At 39.1% G+C, this 20,877-nt stretch overlaps 1 protein-coding gene across 6 annotated transcripts in view; it reads right to left on the reverse strand.

Annotated features, from left to right (window-relative positions):
* The window catches only part of LRGUK (leucine rich repeats and guanylate kinase domain containing), a 50,163-nt gene that overhangs the window by 18,683 nt on the left and 10,603 nt on the right, over window positions 1–20,877 (reverse strand). For all 6 annotated transcript variants that reach the window (XR_010832930.1, XR_010832934.1, XM_067000740.1 and 3 more), the window contains 8 exons: window positions 20,618–20,761; window positions 17,763–17,843; window positions 15,294–15,380; window positions 13,641–13,747; window positions 9,294–9,413; window positions 6,150–6,246; window positions 4,896–5,009; window positions 898–1,099 (listed from right to left, as the gene is read on the reverse strand). Coding sequence is in view for 4 of the 6 variants with exons in the window: in XM_067000740.1 (XP_066856841.1) it covers window positions 898–1,099; window positions 4,896–5,009; window positions 6,150–6,246; window positions 9,294–9,413; window positions 13,641–13,747; window positions 15,294–15,380; window positions 17,763–17,843; window positions 20,618–20,761 (952 nt within the window). In the remaining 2 variants the exon portion in view is untranslated. The remainder of the gene's footprint in view (window positions 1–897; window positions 1,100–4,895; window positions 5,010–6,149; window positions 6,247–9,293; window positions 9,414–13,640; window positions 13,748–15,293; window positions 15,381–17,762; window positions 17,844–20,617; window positions 20,762–20,877) is intronic.

A 20,877-nucleotide genomic window follows, 5' to 3' on the forward strand; every position in this document is an offset into this window, starting at 1 on the left:
CAGAAAGCACAGAAGCCTGAGACAGAAATGCATTCGTAACTCATCTAGCCCATCTCTTTGGGAGAAAAATCTTCGTCTTCATAAACAGCACATTCAAGCAAATAATCCGAAATTCAGCTCAGTTCTAGCTTTCTGCACTCAACTAAATATTCTCCTACAGTTTGCGTTACTGTGTTTTACTTTATTTTTAAAAGCTATATTTAAATTGTAAGCTGCATATTCTGTGATCCATATGCCCTCAACAATAACTATAAATAGTATTTTTCATACCACGACGATATACATATTTCACCATCACTGTGATGAACCACAAAATCACCTCCACAAAAGGGCACAAAGAGAATGAATTAGATTCCTCTCCACCATCTGTTTCTCTCAATCCCTAAATATCAAGCAGCAAACATTGGTTTTAATGAAATATTGACCACTCACACATCCCTTGTCTCAGGCTGGGGGATTTGAACAAGTTACTAAGTGGAAGAGTCCTGAGAACAAAATATTTGCAGCAGCCTCTCCTTTATAGTGAGGCTGCATATCAGCTGTCATTTCAACACTTGAAAAGAGCCTATCTGCTCCACAGATAATTAGACCTGTTAGGTCAAAAGCACTTCTGACCTCTGTCCAGAAACCAACAGATAATTAGCAGAGAACACTGAACATCCGATTAACATTCTCACAGGAGACAATACTTAGAGCTCCTGAGTTCAATTATTTGGTTTGCTTTCTAGATGGACTTTAAGATAACTTGGACATAGCAGAGTAACTCAGTCCTAACAGATCTACAGAGCTTTTAGATTCTTGGGACAATAATTAACAAGGCAAATCAATCTGTTGCTGTAAAAGTCCATCTATTGCTGCAATTTTAGGGGTCAGATTTATAGTATGAGATTAACTCACCCGTGTTCACAACTGCATCAAAGTATCCTGGAAAATCCTGACTTATTTTGATGTACATGTCCACTCTGGATACTGCCTCTTCAATCTCTGGCCTGCTGAATAATCCTTTCCTCCGCAGATGTCCCTCATATTTTTGTTTGTTCACTGGTACCACCAGGATATATCTGGGTTCAAAGTAGGTATTTTTCAAGCTGCGCACACCCTTTAAAATCAAACAGAAAAATGCAACGTTTTGTTCCTGAAACTGCCTTTTGAATGTATAGCTGAGCTCGGGACAACTCTGTCCTGAATCCAAAGTCTCACATCTGGCATTCAACTTTACAAAAGAAGCAAGTTCAAAAGGATACCTGTCTGCACGCTAGGACCTTCAAAAGGCAAGGTCTTATTAAATGATGCACATAACGGTACTGATCCTGAATTTACAGGTTTTCCTTTGCACCACCTCATACTTTAAAGAATCTTTTCTCTCTCCCTCTACACATACAAAACAGAGCACTGTAATCACGTAGCCCTGTAGCACGGTATCACCATTGCTTGTGACAGGCCACAAGATTCCCCCCGAGTGTTCAAGACTTCAGGACTCAGCCTTGTCCTGCTGTCTGAAAACTTCTTTGTTTGACTTGCCCGTATCTTTGTTTTACTTGGCTTAGCTGTGACAGCAATTCCTCTTGTTGACCAGGTGTCTTTATCTAATTTGTTTTACTTTTATCTACGTGTGGTAAAGTCATAGTTTTATATAGATAGCTGTAACAAGCCCTTGTTCCAGGTAGAATGAGATGTTTATGACTCAACATAATAACTTAGTGTGGATAAATACAGGCCTGGCATGATAGCAGAGACCTTGAGAAGTGGAGACATGGGACACGATGTAAAGGAGTACAAGCATGGAACGATAAGAGAAGGGGCACAGGCTTGACACCAGAGACCTCACAGCTGTAAACATGTCAGTGAGGGTCAGTTGAAAAACACAGACCTGAGGCTGGACAAAACTGGTTTTAGGGCAAAAAAGAAATAGTATCTGGCATAATAGACACTGTATAATAAAATCAGATGTAACCTGGGGCTGCAGACCAATGAAAAATGAGAAAGGTGTAAATGTCTATCACCAAACATATAAACAAGACCTCAAGAGGATCCTGGGAAGAGAAAGAAGAAACTATCAACACAAATATCCTTCCAGCAAAGGACCTGGATGTTGACAACTTATTGTAACTCCCCCCCAGTAACAACAGCAAAGGGAAACCACCAACCTTAGAGACCAAAGGGGCAGTGAAAGGGTGAGCACAACACCAGGAAAACAGGCAGAAACCAAGGAGTATGTTACAGTTTTAATTGTATTACAAATTGTGACTTTTTCAGTGTATAAATACTCTAAATTATTCTACTTCTTCCTGTAATAATTAGATCTAGACTAATAATGATTAGACAGTTAATGTTTCCATCCTATTAACAATAAATTCTCGGCTTTGCTTAAATATATAAGGTGTGCATCCTCTATTACCTTGACCTATATGAGGTCAAGAATGATCAAAGGGCTGCCTGAGTTGCAGGTGCCAATCCATTTAACACAGCTCCATCCCTTCAGTTTACAACATGGGGTTACAGAAAAGCTGCAACTAGCATTTTATCTTGCTCCCTGTGACTCCACAGCCTAAATGACTGGATAACCAGCAATAGGAGTAACGGAGAGTGGTCTCTGGCAGAGTGTACGCACCATGGTGTACTCCCATTTCTGGCAGCATAATGAGCCACGTGAGCCACTCTTCCACTATACCCTTGGCCGGACCATGCAGATCCTTCAGCTACTATCGAGATATTCATGGCCGGACAAGCAAAGGAATAGCACTGCAAACGTGCTGTCTCCAGTAGGCACCGTGTGTCAGAACTGCAGCAGCTTCACAAATTGCAAGCGCGGACTCAGCAAGATTTTACTGTTAAAATTTGTGTCAGTCTCCTTTATCGGTAAAAGATATACTGTAGATTAAAGGGAATGAACAGCTCTAAATTTTTAGTCTCAATCCATGGACCATAATTAAAATTTCTTTTAATAGTGCTAAATCACTTTTGTTATGAGCCTAGCAGAAGATAATGGAGTTGGATAACTCCTATTCACATACATAACTCACCATTATTGTTTCTCATCTGCTAGCAGAGTCCACAGTGATACAAGACTGTGCATAATTACTACGTGATCCTGAAACTTCATTGACAAAGGAGTTTCTTAGCTCTCTGTCCATGACAACAGCTTCAGTAATATCCAGTAAAAAATATGAACACTGTCCATGTCACTGGGCTAACCTCCTTATGAATAAACATGAATTTCCATTAAATTCTCTCTTAAATTATTTGAGAACACATCTACTTTGTGAAGAACTGACAGTTTTAAAAGGCACCCCACTCCATCATATTTCATCTTCTCCTGTTTTTCTTCCCTTGTAAATTCAGGGTCTGCCTGGCAAGACAACAAACATATTCGATGCCTATTGCAATCAGTGGAGACTGAAGGTGATTCACAGTTCTGACAAGACAGGGGAAAAAGAAGAAATGGAACTGAACTACACAGAGATTCAAAGTAACAGGCCCTTAAGAGGACTGCAGCACTAAATTGTTGACCATTTGAGCAAGGAGCTACTCATTTATTTATTTATTTATTTTTCTCTCTGACATGCTGCGATTCAGTTATTTGTATGTTCCTATGCAAGCCAATAAACACGTACAGACTCCTCGACGTACAAAGGATCTAAAACTCCTTACAGACACTCAGGTTCTTTTCTAAAAACTAGTTTTTCAACCATCAGTTTCACAAACAAACTAATCATCCTACAATGAATGAAACTTAATATCGATTCTTGCTTAAGTCTCCCTAGTCATTCCCCTAACTGTGGATGCACAACTTAGTAACCTAAGTCAGAACTGCAGTCTCCTACATTTATTTCTTTTACATCTCTACTATTTTTTCCCCATCTATCAAGGAGTGCAGTAGCATCCACAAACTTGTACTAAACCCCCAGAGGTAGAGCTGAGCCCTGCAAACACAGTGAAATCCAGCAACAATCAGCATCATATTTTGGGCACTCTGTAGTGTGTCTCATTCTAAAAGCTCATATAGATGGAGCTTACTTTGTAGGAAGAATTTGGAAGGAAATGAAGCCTGTCTTTCATTTTTGTCACCTCAATCCCTAGCTAGCAAGCCTTCATCTAAGATAATGAAAAGTACTTAATTAGAAAATTAGCTAAAAATGTATTCTTTGGGGATTCCAGCAGACAGGTTTTGATACTTTGTCATGACATCGTTTCCTAATGCAGCCAGACTCCCGAGATTCTGCCGTCTGTGCACATGCACCCAACAAATCTCAGAGAGGGTAAAGCAATCCCTCACAGAGATTGCATCGTTTAACAGTTCTGCCCAAAATATTGCCTCTGGCCTGCATGCATCCTCCACTGCTTCACTGGAAAGGAGAATCATGACATCCTTTTATGGGGGGGGGTTAGTAGGCGTGCAGCTCTAGACTAGTTCACCTGTAAGCTGGGGATAGGTGGAAAGAACATGGATGAAGAGCTGAGGGTACTGTGATGGAAATACTGGTGACATGATGGGGAGATTAGGCTACTGAAATTGAAAAACCTGACTAAGAAATTTTAAGCAGCCATCTGTAGGACACATCTGACTAAATGTGGGTATCTATAAGGGAAATGCTAGGTACTGTTCATGTACAGACCACAGAGAGCTACTTGATGCACACAGAGGAGCTAAAGATACAGTTTATCTGACTAAACAACTGTATCTCCAGTGACACTAACGCAGCCCACACAACTCATCCAAATCTATCAGCAGCAGTCATAGGCCGGGCAGAAGGCCGTAAGATGTCTCTTATGCCACTAAATTGCTATGTCTAGGCTGCCGAAACAAACCTTAGTTAAAGTGCACAATTTTTTCTCCAGCACGGTTCTCACAAAATGACTTATTCAAAGGTGGTTAAGCAATATGCAATCCTTACCTCTATTTCTAAGTGAACACACGTTGCAAGACCCTCTCTGGCAATTGATTCCACAGTGTCTCTTCCAAGGCCGTAGTAATAGCCACTGTATTTAAAGGTTGCTATAAACTTCCCCTGAAATTCAAAACAGTGAGCACAATGACAAAAGGAAATATTGTAATGAAAACAACTTTCTTAAAGGAGAGAAATCGCTGTGGACTTCCTTCTCTTTCTCTTCCAGCAAAGCTTCTCCCTGCCTAAATCATCAATACTAATGAGGCCAATGGGAGCACAAAATTTGCAGACAAGAGCAGAGAAGGGCCTGCAGGGTACGGGCTTGTGCATTGTTCATGGATAATAAAACACCAGTGCCTTGAAAACAAGCTGCTGACAGGTTACAGCTTTCATTGGTTATTCATTCACGCTGTAAAGAAAGCGAGATCTAAAGCAAAAGGGGCATCCTTCTTTTGACATTACATCAAACCATATGGTGATGCCACGTAAAACAGAAGATGCCAAAGAAAAGAGGACAGAAACAATCCTGCAAGGAGAATGCATAATTGGCCAAAAAATTTCAAAGTTAATAACTGACAACTGAAAATTTGGGTCCCAGTAGTACGTCTAGAGAAATGAAGGCAGATTATATTATTTTAAACTCCTCGATTGCTGAAAGTTACCGTTAAGAACCAGATCAGTTGCTTAACGCTGTGTTGGCTCCCCTGTTTGTATATGTACAAATAATGAGCTCTGTTGTGGCTTTCCATGCCAAAGTTTTATTGCAGGCAGCAAAAGGCATCAGAAACAGCAGCTGGAGGCACACTGCCTTCAGAGAGGAACACGATGCCTTCAGGGGGACAGAAGGGTGATTTGCTAAACTTTAAAAGACTGCATTCCCTGCAGGGTTGCTAGAAGATTGGAACAAAAAAAATAAATGGCAGTTATTTCATGAGTTTTTGCTTCTGGTACCCATACTAGATACTTGCATAGGCAAATAAGCTTATTTCTACATTATAATAGTGTCTAAAAAGTCCTGCTGACCACTATGCCAACATAATGGTTCCTATATATGCATACAGAAGAAAAAAACAATATAAATGTACAATGAATTTCTGGTCACTGTGTATGTACTTAAGCCACATAACTGTGAGTGAAAGGGCATGCAAACAAAGACACAAACTTGAAAAAATAAAAAAATGACATCAGAGCTGGATGGAAAAGTTGAGTTCACACTGACTGTAGGAAACAGGCCTAGCGGAATACTAGTCAGGTACTCACTGCGTTCAACATTTTGTCAAATGCTTCTTGAGAAACGAAATAGTAATCAAGTCTGTTTTCTTCACCAAAGTAAGCTGCCCTGGTGGTATGACAGGGACTGGAAGATATATAGTATAATAAAAAAATAACCTGTTTTCAATCATAGAAGCAGCTATGGAATAGGAAGGGGGAAAAGGGAGAATACTACAAATCATTTTATTTTTAAGAAGAGAAGAAATATGAGAAATATAAAGAGGTGCAAATCATACCACTAATGCTGCATATTTGAAAGATTAACCCATAAATACACACAAAAAGTTTAAATGTAACATCACATTTTGGTTATAAATCCCCTCCAACCCGGGATAGCCTGAGCTGAAGCTGTCACAGTGCCCTGTAATAGAGAAATGCTGAAACCATTTTTCTCCGGTTATGTCAGCTTGTGAATGATATAAAGTAGAACCCTAAATATGGAAAAGGAGACTAGGAGTTAGGCTGACCTCCAGGGTTAAGAAAGAGATATAAAGTCCAATCTTTAAATAGCGCCCCATTATTAAGGGGAGAAACAATCCCCAAACAGGGGAGATAAGTGGGACACAAGGCAGGGAAAGTAACTGCCTGCCACCACGTACGGGTAATAGGATAAACCTCAGATATGTGAACTTATTACCAGGGTGAAACACTAAAACAAAACAGAACAGAACCAAAACAACAACAACCAAAAAATGGCTAAGACAGTGCTCGTTGCAACTTTGGATTAAACTAATTAGTAGCTCACGTTCTTAGGAAATAATATTTTGCTAATTGTTTCTGGTTTGGCTTTGTTTTTAGTTTTACATTGTAGGATACCAGGAACAGAAGTGTGATGGGGAACTCTAGCATTGATTCACACTGAGAACATTTAGTCTCCTTGACTTTTCTTGGACTATCCTGGAAAACATGGACAAAATATATATATATCCCACCTGCTAGTATACCACCTACTAGGCTCACCCTACATTGCCACATTTTTTGCTTGATGATAATGCTACATTGAAAATACAATTATTTAACGCTTTTTCCTGTTCCCCAAGGCATGGGGACTTCTAACAGTACAATTTCTTTCGCTGTTCTTCTTGCTTTCTGAGAATTTTCCTAAGAAAATGGAGAAGTACATACAACCAACAGAAAACAAAAAAACAAAACAACTTATTCTTTTTTTTTCCCCCCTTTATATTGGGATCTAACAATGAACAAATTAATTTTGTTTCATTTATTTAAGACAGCTGAGTTATAAACCACTAAGAATTTTAGTTTATAACATTGAGCTTGACAGATCTTAATTATCACAGCATTAGAGGGTGAGACTTTTTTTTTTTAATCATGAAGATATGGCAAATGAGGACAGCGTGCTACTCATGGACTCTGTAAAATTTCACTTCAGAGGCCTGATTTTATTTTTTATTTTTTTTTAAAAAGATATTATGAATGCATCCACCTTTAAAGGTCAATCTTGAGTACTTCCCAGATGGTTTGAGGGTCCAATTTCACTTTATTTTTTGAAACACTTTTAAACGTTACAACCCTTTTTAATTGCAAGGCCATGTTTACATTCAAACTGCCAGGGTATGTTGCATGAAATACATTTTTAATGAGTGGAATGTTTGAAATTTAAAAGAGTAAGCCATAAAATTGCTTAAATCTCCACTGAATAATTAAAATACAACTTTGCTTTATGGATGCAATTTTCTGCTCTGTTAAGATTCTGTCTCTATCCCCTTTTTTTCCCCTCATGCATAAAACTTTTAGGAAATAAAATACACAGTATAAAAACAATGCTCCTAAAAAAAACACACAGTGCTTGGAAAATTTCAATTGGCATTCAGTTAGTTTGTAATTTCTCATCTAGTCATTCAAAACACAGTAGTATCTTTAAAGAAAGGCAAAAAGGTATTTTTCCAGTCCCATAACTTCTCAGATCTTTTCTTAAAACGTCCTTTTGTTTTGCCAGTGTAATGACTTAATTCAGCATGTGGCTATAATCTGAGTACACTGCAGACATGTAGGCTTCTTCACCGTGGAGTATTACGTTAGAGAAGAAGGCTACTACTAGACATCCCATCAACACGTAGGTTGTGGTCCTGATGCTAGGAACTCTGAGGAATTATTCTCGTAAATACACAAGCCCACAGTGCTTTTCTCGTAACCGACTTATTCAGTACATAGGAGTGCATAAACAGGGGTCCAAGATGTGGTAAATGCTATTATACATATGAAAGCATGGTTAAAGTATGATTAAAAAAATGGGTAAAATTGTGTAATTATAAAAAATAACGACAAAAAAAAGAGAAAATAGAGGAGAGACAAAATAATTAGAATACGGGATTTCAGATCAGAGACACGCATCATACGTAGGACCTACAGAAGTTATGTATCGTGAATAATGGGATGGGTGGACACGAAGAACAGCTTTCACCACCTAATTTTAGGTGGCAGATAGCAGTGATCTAACTTAGCCAGAATTCCTATCCACTGTGTACTGAAAATAGACATATAGCTCAGGTAAATGTTTCACAAAGGGAAAATCTTCCCTTGAAAGAGCTGGTTTCTCTCCACTGAATACCCAGGAAGCCCAAGGCTGCAAGGATCCTAATTCAGGCCTTTCCAATAGGGAAAATTAGTCCTCCCAGCAGGTGGTGAAGACTGAAAGGTGCTATTTACTTTGATAACACCACTTGCAGGATAATAAACTGGTCCAGCAATTGCACTTGCTTTCTTGCCTAGCTTCAGGATGCAGCGTGCACATGCATGCTAATGTGTTTACATGCAGGTACATTCCAAAAATTAAGAGAAATCTATACATATCTAAACAGATGTTTAGGTTGAGGGGCATATGTGAGCAGAGATAGAACAGATCAATAAAAGGAGCTCTAAATGACAGTTTTTGTTTGCCTCTTTGCTGTTCACCTTTGAAAAGAACAACATAATTTAAATGGCTTTTCTTTTTAAGAAAGTATTTGATGGCTTCAGGCAATCAAGCACCGGGAAAAGATTAAATGCAAGGCAACAAACATTTATGGGTTGTCTTTAACTTTTAACTTCTTTAAAAAAAAAAAAAAGAAAAAAACAGGAGCAATTTCAGCCTTGATCACTTTGTGTTCTTTTAACCTTAAGGAGCAAACTTACCCAAATCTGAAGAAATTATTGAACTGTCTGCAGATCCTATGAGTAAGCTCTCTCTTACCACAGGCTAGAGGTCCAACTAATACCAGCATGGGGTAGGGAGCATCAAGACTAGGTAGAGTGCTACAAGAAAGGAAAACAAGGAGCCATTATATTACGTACAAATAAAGTCTTCAACAGCTTTGTATAAAGCCTCCGTGGGGACTTCATCATCATTTCTACTAATCTCATCTGTCTATCACATTGTTCACATTGTTCGCAGCGTAGACAAAAATTGTGAAAAGTGTGCGCTCAGTTTGATACGTTCCAAACACAAAAATAGCACAAAATACCACATTAAAGACCCCTGGGTCTCTTTTGCCAAAGGAATAATGTTATGTGTACTATAATATTCTCTGATTTATAGTCTTTTCTAAAGCTCCCTCTGCAGTTACAGTATTGCTGGGTTTTGTTTAAGAGTTTTCCGACTCTATTGCAGGGATGGTAATATTTTAATGATCAGGGTAATAAGCCTGGCATGAACCTGGACTCAATCCTCCAAACCTTTATGCACTCCTGCATATAATCTTGCTGACTTCCACGGCCTTGCCAGATGAAGGTGGCAATTTGTAAAGAGCTCTTCAATTCAGTATAATGAGAGACACCAAGACCCTTAAACTCCTCCGAACACAAATAACACTCCAATGAAAGAAAGCAAAGTGTTGCAAAAATACAAAGCCTTCACTTAGGCTCCATTTTCTCCATGCTGAGCAGATGGTTAGATCACCGAATTTCCACTTCCAGCTGTAAAGACTAGAATAAATGGCATTTTTGCACTTCTGAAAGTCCAGCAATTGAGGCATCTAAAAATGGAATGCAACTTTGGACTCTCATTTTTAAATTTCAGCTAGACTGTAAGACCATGCCACTTGATGACGTGTCAGAAATAGTTGGAATCATTTCAAAACCACTTAGTTTTAACTAATGAGTACCTTTACCTCGATTTAAATTTTCAAGTGGAAGAAAAACACCTCTGTGCACTAAGAGTACATTAAATGTTATTTAAAACAGGTGAATGTAAATTCCTGAAAACAGATTTTCTTTCTTTCAACTTTTCTCTTACAAGTGCCTAGCTCCATAAGAAGTAATGATAATCATCCAATACAAGCATGGGGGAAAAAATCACAGTAATGGCTTTACTCCTATTTTAGGTGCAGCAAAACAACTCTATTTTCTGCCTGATTATATGTACGTAATAGGGCTTGATGTTTCAGAAGTACTACGATAATAATGCAATTCAGTCTCCTAATTCTCCTGTGGAGTAGGTAAGTGCTATCCTCTCAGAAGAAATAGCAGACACACCTAATAAATTGACCGGCTCAAGGCTGTACACGTGCTGTTACTAAACTGTAAAATGAATCCAGATCGTGGTCCGGTGTTCCTTTCTCTAGACTATTTTAAAGCAAGACAGCAGCAGAACCATTGGGAGACCGAAGGTATTTTTCTTACTGTGCCGATTGGTGACATTTACAAAACAACAGGCAGCATTAGCACAACAAGTTTATTAGCACAATATACTTGGGATTCTAATTCCCTTTAAATAAATTCCCATTGCTGGAACAGACGAACACATCCTCAAATTCCTTGGGTTTATTATCTCATGGAGAACATTTACATAATTCAATCTCTCATTACATCACCGCTTACTGATTGTCAAAAGGTAACCTGAAAGCTCTGGTTTTCCTATAACTTGTAAGCATATTGTGGCAAAGAGTCCTTGGCTCATTTGATGTTCATCTTTCAACTTTTTTTGACTTTGGGGAGGAGAACAATACACTGCTGTGCAAGATTAATAGGTTTCAAGGCCAGAAGGGACTACTGTCATCGTCTAGTCAGCCCCCCTCATCGCACTGGCTACAGGATTTCCCCAAGTCGGTTCTTGTTTCAAGGAGTTCTGCTAGAGCATATTTTAATTACAACGTTCCCGTTGTGGAGAATTCTTGGTACCCCTGGTAAATTGTTCCACTAATTAATTACCACCATAACTTTTAACAATCATGTCCTATTTCTTCTCTGAATGAATTTATCCTTGATAGCCAGACACCAAGCCTCTTCACGTGCTTGCCCGATAGACTGAAGAGCCCACTGTTATTACACTTCTGCTCCCCACGTAGCAGTTATAACTAAGTCAAGCCTCTTTTTAAACGTCACATGCATTTATAGCTGGGGTAAAATATACATAATATTGTGCAGTGATGTGTTGTCATGCAATTAGAGAAGCACAAAGCACACAGAGAGGGAACGGCATAAAAAACTTAATGTTTTCTGACTGGGGCATGCAACAATATCACTTTTTCCTTTGACTTCAGTCTTCATTTTTAATGGAAATATTACTAAACAGAATTAATTATAATCTCATCTAAAAACATAGATGCAAATGAACTATACCAATCTGGTTCCAATAGGCATTTTATAGTGTAGAAGACTAACTCATCATCATTAGGAGGATTTCATTAATGACTGTGTTGTGTGTTTTCCAGATGAGCATGGGCAAACATTCAAGGCATCATTAACAATTTTGGTCAGTACCATAAATACTGGTCTGCATGTTTACATGTTTGCATATATAGTCCCTCTGATAGGAGACAGAATTGGTTTTTTTTTTCAGCAACGAAGATGCACAAACACAATCCAATAAACAAATATTTAAATAGGGGCTATGTCTGCACTGGAAAAAATCCATGCCTTCAGGTAAAACTATTGTTTTGTTTTTTTTTTTTTTTTTTCCAAAAAATAAAAATCTCCAATCCTGCAAGACAGTCAATAACTGCTTGGCATTTTTTTTTATAGGCTGAAGAGCCTTCTCAGAGCTATCATCGCCACAGGGATGGTATCTATCTTTCATCATCAAGCCCATAAAAAAAAACACAAGACACGCAATACAGATATTCTAAAAATTTAAATTGAGTTGCTAAATCATGAATCTTAATCATGAATCTGATGTGTTCAGTTTTGGACCCCTCAGTACAAGAAAGACATCGAAGACCTGGAATGTGTCCAGAGAAGGGCTACGAAGCTGGTGAAGGGCCTGGAGCACAAGTCCTGTGAGGAGCGGCTGAGGGAGCTGGAACAGAGGAGGCCACGAGGATGATGAAGGGGCTGGAGTGGAGCCAGGCTGAGGGAGCTGGGGGTGCTCAGCCTGGAGAAGAGAAGGCTCCGGGGAGAGCTCCCAGCGGGCTGCCAGGGCCTGAAGGGGCTGCAGGAGAGCTGGGGAGGGACTCTGTGTCGGGGGTGTAGGGATAGAACAAGAGGGAATGGCTTTAAACTGAGGGAAGGTAAATTTAGATTAGATATAAGGAAAAAATTTTTTACTATGAGGGTGGTGAGGATGTGGAACAGGCCGCCCAGAGGAGCTGTGGCTGCCCCATCCCTGGGGGTGCCCAAGGCCAGGCTGGATGGGGCTGGGGGCAGCCTGGGCTGAGGGAGGTGTCCCTGCCATGGCAGGGGGTGGGATGAGATGGGCTTTGAGGTCCCTTCCAACCCAAACCAGTCTAAAGGGTGCTAAGACGGGCTGTTGGGCACAAAAGCTGATCTCAACATCCACTGTAGTTGATGTAACTGCAAACCACAAATACGTCACAGTATCTTCCATCATGGTGCGTCAAAGCACCTTCCAGACTTTTACCAAGCAAATATCATAACTCATCTGCAGAGCAGCACAGTATGGTGACTTCCATTTTCTAGATGAGAAATGAGACAGAGAGAAGTCACCTGGCATGACAACAGCAATGTCAGAAAAGGAACATTGATTTGTCTCTCCCTTCTGTGCTTTAAATAGCAGTCAGCATCATCTCCTCCCACAGGCAAGGACTTCCTTAAGTACAAACTTGAAAATTTCACCTTATGAACAGAAAACATACCCCAAAGCCACAAAATAAAGCCGCTTTGCTCACAATGGGATGCCAGTAGTGCAAAGAGGAGTAAGCAGGATAGGAAGAAACGTTTTACAGCTCTCTTCTCTCTCAAGAGACTTTCAAATTGCCTTTGGGTATTGATAGAAATTTTCCATCTTTCATTTATGGTGTAAATGACCATCTGTTTCAACAGATTGTTTAAAAGAAATAGAGTTGTGGACAATCTGTCTCAGACTTCAGAGGTGAATGACTAACTTCATTTTATAATCAATTTCAACCAAACAAGATTTGCCTAATTTCCAGGCTGCTAAAAAATATACCGTGGAACATCTCCTCTTCATTAGATTAATTTAAAGGTGGGAGAGGGACAGAAAAATGTCCCTCTAAATATGACAACATATTCTGCTTTACTTGAGTGCCACCCTCAGGAGCAGACGTGAAGTGGAGGTAAGCTTACCTGTCAAAGATTCGCTGGGGCTGCAGCATGCTATACATAATCTGAGTCATATGATCGTTAGCAGCGACAACTTCTGGAGGAGGATCATATTTATTCACAGCATCAACCTGTTTCCAGAGTTTAGGAGCAAAAAAAAAAGAAGAAGAGTAGTGATGTAACTGTTCCCTGCTTTAATATGCTTCTCAGATCACTATGAATAACGATGGCCTCATGTTTATGAGGGTCAGTCTTCATATTTGGCTTGTCTATAAGCACTCCACTACATAAATCTTTTCAGGAGATTTAAACACAATTTGATAGATGGATGGAAGGCAGCCAGAAGTAGCTCACCATCATTAATATATTCAACCTTTTACTGGAAAGAAAACAGGATGCTATACAAGATACAAAGTAATTCTGCTTAGGTTTTAATTATCCATTAATTTATATCCTTTCATGCTAGTGGAAGATGCCAAACTAAAATCTTTAGGGACTGAAGCCATTCATTTATTCGTTAGAAGAGGAACAGAATGGACATTAATAACATAAGCAAACTGCAGTTTTCTCCTGACAACGCATTTCTGTCTTTCCTGGGAGGAAAAGAATTCAAACTCCAAGGATTCTCCCCATTCATTCTCTTAAAATTCTGTTGAGGGTACTGACCTCTATTGGGCTGTATTTATTTATTTTTATTATTAATGTTACCCACTCCTAGAATATCCTGAGGAGAGGATTTTCTGAAATAACTTTAATCATCCAAAAGTTAATGCTCATCCAGATCAGTCATCTAGGCTTACTTTCACAGTCCATAAAGAAAGAAAGATTTATTTAATGGATTCAAAATGTTGTTGGAAGGAATGCAGACTGACACATAAGAAAGAATAAGATCAACATCTCGGGTAGGCGGGGTAAATTACACTCTGATGTCATCCATTCTCTGTGCTCATGATAGCAAGAGCCTGGCATGAAATGTGAACCCTGATACTTATGCAACTACGAGCGATGAATTTCCTTGAAGGACCACTTTTTGAGAATACTTCCTTCATATCCAGCCCCAATTTACAACCTTTAATCCCAACAGTTCTAGCATGGCCCCCAAATGGCACACAGAGCAATCAAATTATACTAAAAACAGCACAAGAGGAAATGGTTTCTATTCCAATAGAATGTTACTGTAAGCAGCCTGAGGATTTATTTGAGGTTATTTGTAAAAAAAAAAAGATTTTACAGAGAAAGCTGTATGGAGTAGAATTGGAGACAAGCATCATTGGAACTTTCAGAGTTCACTTTTCAGTACACAACACTGAAAAAGAATAACAGTATTTTAGAGGTAGCACAGTGGCTGGCACATAGTATTTCATGAGCATAGCTTCCTGTTTAGATTCACTAACTGCTAAACAATGGCTGCTAAGTAAGTATTTCTTTATGAAACAAAGCTTTTAGTAAGTTTTGTATTTTTAAATACTACAAAAGCTCCAGAAATTCTGTAGATAGCTTTAGAAGCTTTAGACAGCTAGCTTTAGAAGCAAAAGTCTCTGAATTTATAGTCTATCTTGTAGCCTGAAACATGGGAGATTTGTGACAACCAAATGTGAACAAACCTGATTTGCATGCATGTTTTTTTGGATTCGCATTCTTTATTTAGAAAAATTCCAGAATGGTATGCTTACGTACCTTCTCTTCCACTGAAATCTTCTTGAGATCCAGTTCTGTTAATTGTGGCAACATGAATATCACCAAGAGCCAGTAATCTGTTTGCTCCTGAAGGAAAAAGTTTCCACTTTGACATAAAGTGCCTAACATCATCAGTCTAATATTTAATTTCCATTGGCTAACGTTAAACTGGCCTTAACATATTGCAATATAAAAAGCTTTTTACCCTGAAGGATGTCAATACACTGTACGAACAGACCCCCCCCTGCATAAGTGTAGCTTCTGCAACAAAAGCTAATAGCTGTTCAAAAAAGTCTGCAATTACATTATTCAAAAGGTCAGGATGGGAATTTAAAAAAAACAAAAGAAAAAAAAAAAACACACACCACCAAACATACTAGAACACCAAGAAAGACTTTCGGAGAACAAAAAACATCTATACTGGACTATGTAATAAACTATATCTAATACTTCTGACCTTAGAAGAACTATAGGAATTTAAAAGAGAATTTGCATTATAAATTCACTGTTATACATGCTTTTAAGTCTGAGACAATAAAAAAGAGTCATTAAAAATCAAATAAAAAGCTGATACTGATAACTGAAATTCAAATGGCAGTAGTAAGATGATGTTTGGGTACGTTACTAAAATAGTAATTTAAAGGAATGGGATGAGAATCTGCTTAGGAGAAGGTCGTCTAAACAGAAAAAGGGTTTCAGACTGTGGAGGAGGCCCAGGACAGCCTGCTTCAGGCATTTTTCCTGCTAATTTCATTGTGCACCACAACTGATCATTCTCAAGAAAGTCAATGTAGAACTGGCAGTTACAGGAAGGAGAAGTTAAACCCTTAACATTTTTCTTCTGACACAGGAAACATCTTTGAGTGAGGTTTGTGAAGACTGTATGATGAATTTTAATTATAATTCTTAAATATGCATTTCACAGAGGCAAAGGGTGAAGTGTATTGGATTTATGGTGAGGTTTTGTTAGCAAGGGGGCTGCAGGGTTGGCCTCTGTGAGAAGACACCAGGGGCTGTCCCCATGTCAGACAGTGTTCCAGCTGGCTCCAAAATGAAGCTGGCCAACACTGAACCCACTCTAAAGATGCCTCTGTGCTAACATATAAGAAAGGGTAAAAAACACTGCATAGCAGTTATGAGAGAGAAGTGAGAAAAATGCGAGAGAAAACCCTGCAGACACCAAAGTCAGTGAAGAAGGAAGGGGAAGAGCAGGTAGGTTCCCTGCAGCCTGTGGAGGACCACATGGAGCAGATACCCACACTACAGCCCATGGGGGACACCACACTGCAGCAGGTTACGTGCCCTGAAGGACCTGCATCTCGTGGAGAGCCCATGCTGGAGCTGATTCCTGGAAGGAACTATGTCCCATGCAGGGCCCTTGCTGGAACAGTCTGCTCCTGAAGGACTACACCCCATGGAAAGGACCCACGCTGGAGCAGTTCATGAAATACTGCTATCCTATGGGAGGGACACCATGCTGGAGCAGGCAAAAAGTGTGAGGACAAAGGAGCAGCAGAGACAAAATGCTGTGAACTGACCACAAGCCCCTATTCACTATTCCTCAGAGGAAGGAGGAGAAAGAAGAGTCAGGAGTGAAGTCAAGCCAGGGAAGAAGGCAGAGAGGAGATGTTTTATTTTTTTCTTACTCTCCTATTCTATTTTTAGTTGGCAATAAATTAAATTAATCTTCCCCAAGTCAAATTTGTTTTGCCCATGATCATAATTGGTGAGTGATCTCCCTGTCCTTATATTGACTCACGAGCTTTTTCATCTTTTTTCCAATCTTGCTGAGGAGGGAGAGTGAAAGAGCAGCTTGGTGGGCACCTGGCAGCCAGCCGAGGTCAACCCACCAGAAGTTCAGACAATTTAGAGATCACAAAAGTCAGGACGGAATCATCTTTGATTATTCAGGACAAATTATAAATACAGTTGGTATCTCTGATATTGTGTAAATGTCACTGCCATTGATAAAACGGATGTTTAATTCATTGGTTGAAGAGTAACATGGGAGCCATAAAAGAGAACTGAATAAATCCTAAAGAAGAAAAGCAGATACAGATTCCAGAGACTCATGATTTTATAAGGGTTACTGTTAAGTTCCTTTGAGCTTTTCCCACAAACAAGTCTGTACCTTCAAAGCAAAATGAAAGAGGGTTCTCTTACCAAACAAAAATCATCGCATACTATGAATACGAAAGTATAAATGGATCCACAAGCAGAATTAATCAAATTCATGGATTTACTGTATTCAACATGATACATATACAGCATTCGTTCAGGAAGTTCCCAGAAAAAGGTGGGTAACCATGCCAGGGGAACCATCCTTCATTATTGCCTTGTTTCATCTACTCATTCCCTGAGATGACCTGGTCACTCTCAGAGACAAAAGGAAGCTAAATGGATTACGGTGGGATCCAAAAGACCAGCTCTAGGTTCATATTTTTTGCTTTGTCTTTACTCATTTCTTACCTGTACAGGATTTTTTAAAAGATTTAAAACTCTGAGGAGCGGCAGATCTTGAATACATTCAAGTTCACTCAGTTCAGCAATCTAATTAGTGACAGAAACAGAGCATAAATTAGCAGCAGAATCCACAATAACTACAGGGAAAAAAAAAAAAGAAGTTTTTTGATTCTTGTTCTTAAAATGTGGAAATAAAAAAAAATCATTATACTCACAAAATGGGTATACATGTTAACTGCCTTCAATAAGGCACTTTGAGTCACAAAAGGCAGACAACTTGGATGTTAGCTGCAGAAGTAATATAACAGGCAGTAATTTCGAACCACCTGTGTTTTTCCAGTTCTTTCAAATGTCAAGCCATAACACATTTAGCTTTTATGTGGCTGATGTGCTTAAGTGAGGCAATTCTGCGGTTATATTTGCGCTTCATGACTAGCACAAAAAATTCCTTCTAAGAAGAGTTTCTTTTCATTGGAGCTCCAGTTCATCCTAACTTTCAGCACTTAACTGAAAAGCATCAGTAGAGTTGTCCTTGCCTCTATTTATGTCCAGAGAGTAATGCATCCCACTTAAGGACTCGTGCACAAAGATCTGCACTCAGCCACTTCAGTGAACTATTAGAAGTTAAGCGTTATTAATTGAAGTTTGAGTGCCTGAAGCAAAGTCAGGCTAGAAGCATTCATACTAGACCCTGAGTGAATAGTTGTAAGGCTATCAATTGAAACAAAATGGATCAAAATGGGTCATGTTGCCTCGTTTTAGCCACCTGTAAGGTAGCCCAGATCAGTCACTTAACACGATTTTATAATCGGTGGAGAAAGCCAGTTCCAGAGACCATCTGATCCACGCTAGGCTGGGATGAATTGCCTGTTTTCCTTCCCCTGCTGAAAGGCTGAACCATCCCTAACTTCTAGTTGGCTTATGTAAGGTGTCTAAAAACATAAACCTTGATGATAGCCTAGACAATATTAATTTTGAGATAACAAGCCCACTGCTGAACAATTTTGGCTAGGTGAAGTGTCATTTGGGTGGATTTCCTAGTAAAGTCATTGAACGCCAACAGCCCATATCTGAAAATCACCAAATAGATATGTGAGAGAGAGATTCTGCAGATAAACCCATTGTGCCCATTTTTGAAAAAATCAAGCACTTGAGATCATTCTGGATGGTGGTGAGCTGAAACAATTCAGATTATTATAACTCTGAAAATCACTTCCCTACACAAAAAGCTCCACCAGAGTTCAATAAACCTTTTATATCAGGACCTGAAATAGCATTTAGCTTCTCTCTTTATGCAGGGGTCAAAAAACATACACTTTTTGAATTCAGACATTTTAATTTATCACTGAGATTGTGTTTGCTTTAGCATTGTAGTTTTAGCCCTGGAAGTTTTATGTTTTGGATGTTTTTGGTGGGTCACAACATACATGCCAATGTCTAGATAATAGGCATCTTGCCCCTTACTATCAGCTAAAAAGGAAAAATGAAGAGCACATTGGCCCAGCAGAGACAGCACGTGGGATGGCTCCAGGCTGAGGGACAATTCTACTTTGTGCATGCAGGAGAGAAGAAAAATTTGAGTGTTCTGTCCTGTGTTTGCTCACAGGCCCTTCTGACCTGCAGAATACCACATCCACCCAGCTCTCCAGAGACATCAAGTAGCTGGCATCTTACTCCCACCGCTGATGGGGGCAGAGCAACCTAACTTTACATGGGAACGAAGAGTTCCAATGACAGGCTTAATGCAGCTATTTCAGACCGATGAAAATTGAGGCTTAAGCAATTGTGCCAATATTCTCTTTAAATTATTCTGCAGAAAGAAATGTTCGAAAATTGTGACTCATTAAACAGTTTCAATAACATCATTAACAGAGGTAAATTTTGATGAGGCAAAATTAATAGCTTTTGCGTGCCGTAAAGAACAGTGGAAACTATAAGAGGTGATGGAAGTGGTGTTATTAATGCTATTAACAACCGCACCATTAGTTAGTTTCCTGTCTTGTGCAATTTTAAACATCGATGTACCTTTAAATGTCAACCTGAATGCACTGTGAGAAAAAGAATTCAGAGCGTATTGTATTAACTCCTGTAAACACATCTTGCAAATGAGGAAAAATGACAGAAAATGTTCCATTCCTGGTTTATATTGTTATTTCTTATTTTCTTCGATTTCTTTTTTCTCAGGCAGATCTTTCTTCGATGTCAAAATGATTCATGAATTGACAGTCTTTTCAGTGAGAGACTCTGGAAGCTCAATATCAAAAGGATTAGGTATATATGGCTTGGGTTTCAAAACTCAAATACAAATGAGTTGGATTGTGTCATTGTAATTCCAGTGAAAATTCTGCTGCATAACAAAAGCCACTTTATAATAGAGTACACACTGTTCTGCCTTACAGAAACTTTCCAGCTGAGAGCTCAGAAGAATCTGTGGTCATAAAACTGGGCTGAGAGATATTAGCATACCCTCCTGAGGCCTGGCAGTAGAAAAGCTGTGATGTAAGTAAAGATCCTCAAGAATAATCAAGCTGAAAAAGCCACATACTCATCCCTATCATATCCACTCAAGGGAGTACTGTTAGTTCTTTACGTATGTGAGCACTAAATATTACCGAAGTGCTACTTACATAAAGATAATCCCATCTAGAGGTATTAAGTAAGGCCTGAGGAATACACTATTAATCAACACGTGAAACAGTGCTGGAGTGAAGCACCAAAGGAAAAAATGTCATCTTTCCTAATGTTCATGGCTTGTAGTGTAAGATTTTTTGTTTAAGTCTTCAAGGGATAAGATTTTAGGGAAAAAAAGGAAATAGGGATGCATTCTCCGAAAAAGTTGAGATCAGTAATAAGATTGTTACCTGGTTATTCTCTAGATTGATCACCTCTAGCAGATCATGTTCCTCCAAGCCTTCTAGACTAGTTATTTTATTGTTAGAAAGGTCCAGCTTCTGCAGAGTTTTCAAGCTGTCCAACCCGGTTATCTTCTCAAGCAGGTTAGAGCTCTAAGAATAAAGGAAAGCACACGAATTCTGATAAAGTTCTTCAGATCAGAAACAACATTTCTGAGGAAGAAATGAGTTTATTATTGAGAATCCCATTACAAACAGGTCTGTCATGC

This window comes from Anser cygnoides, chromosome 1, assembly GCF_040182565.1.
Source record: "Anser cygnoides isolate HZ-2024a breed goose chromosome 1, Taihu_goose_T2T_genome, whole genome shotgun sequence".
NCBI classification, from domain to species: Eukaryota; Metazoa; Chordata; class Aves; order Anseriformes; family Anatidae; genus Anser; species Anser cygnoides.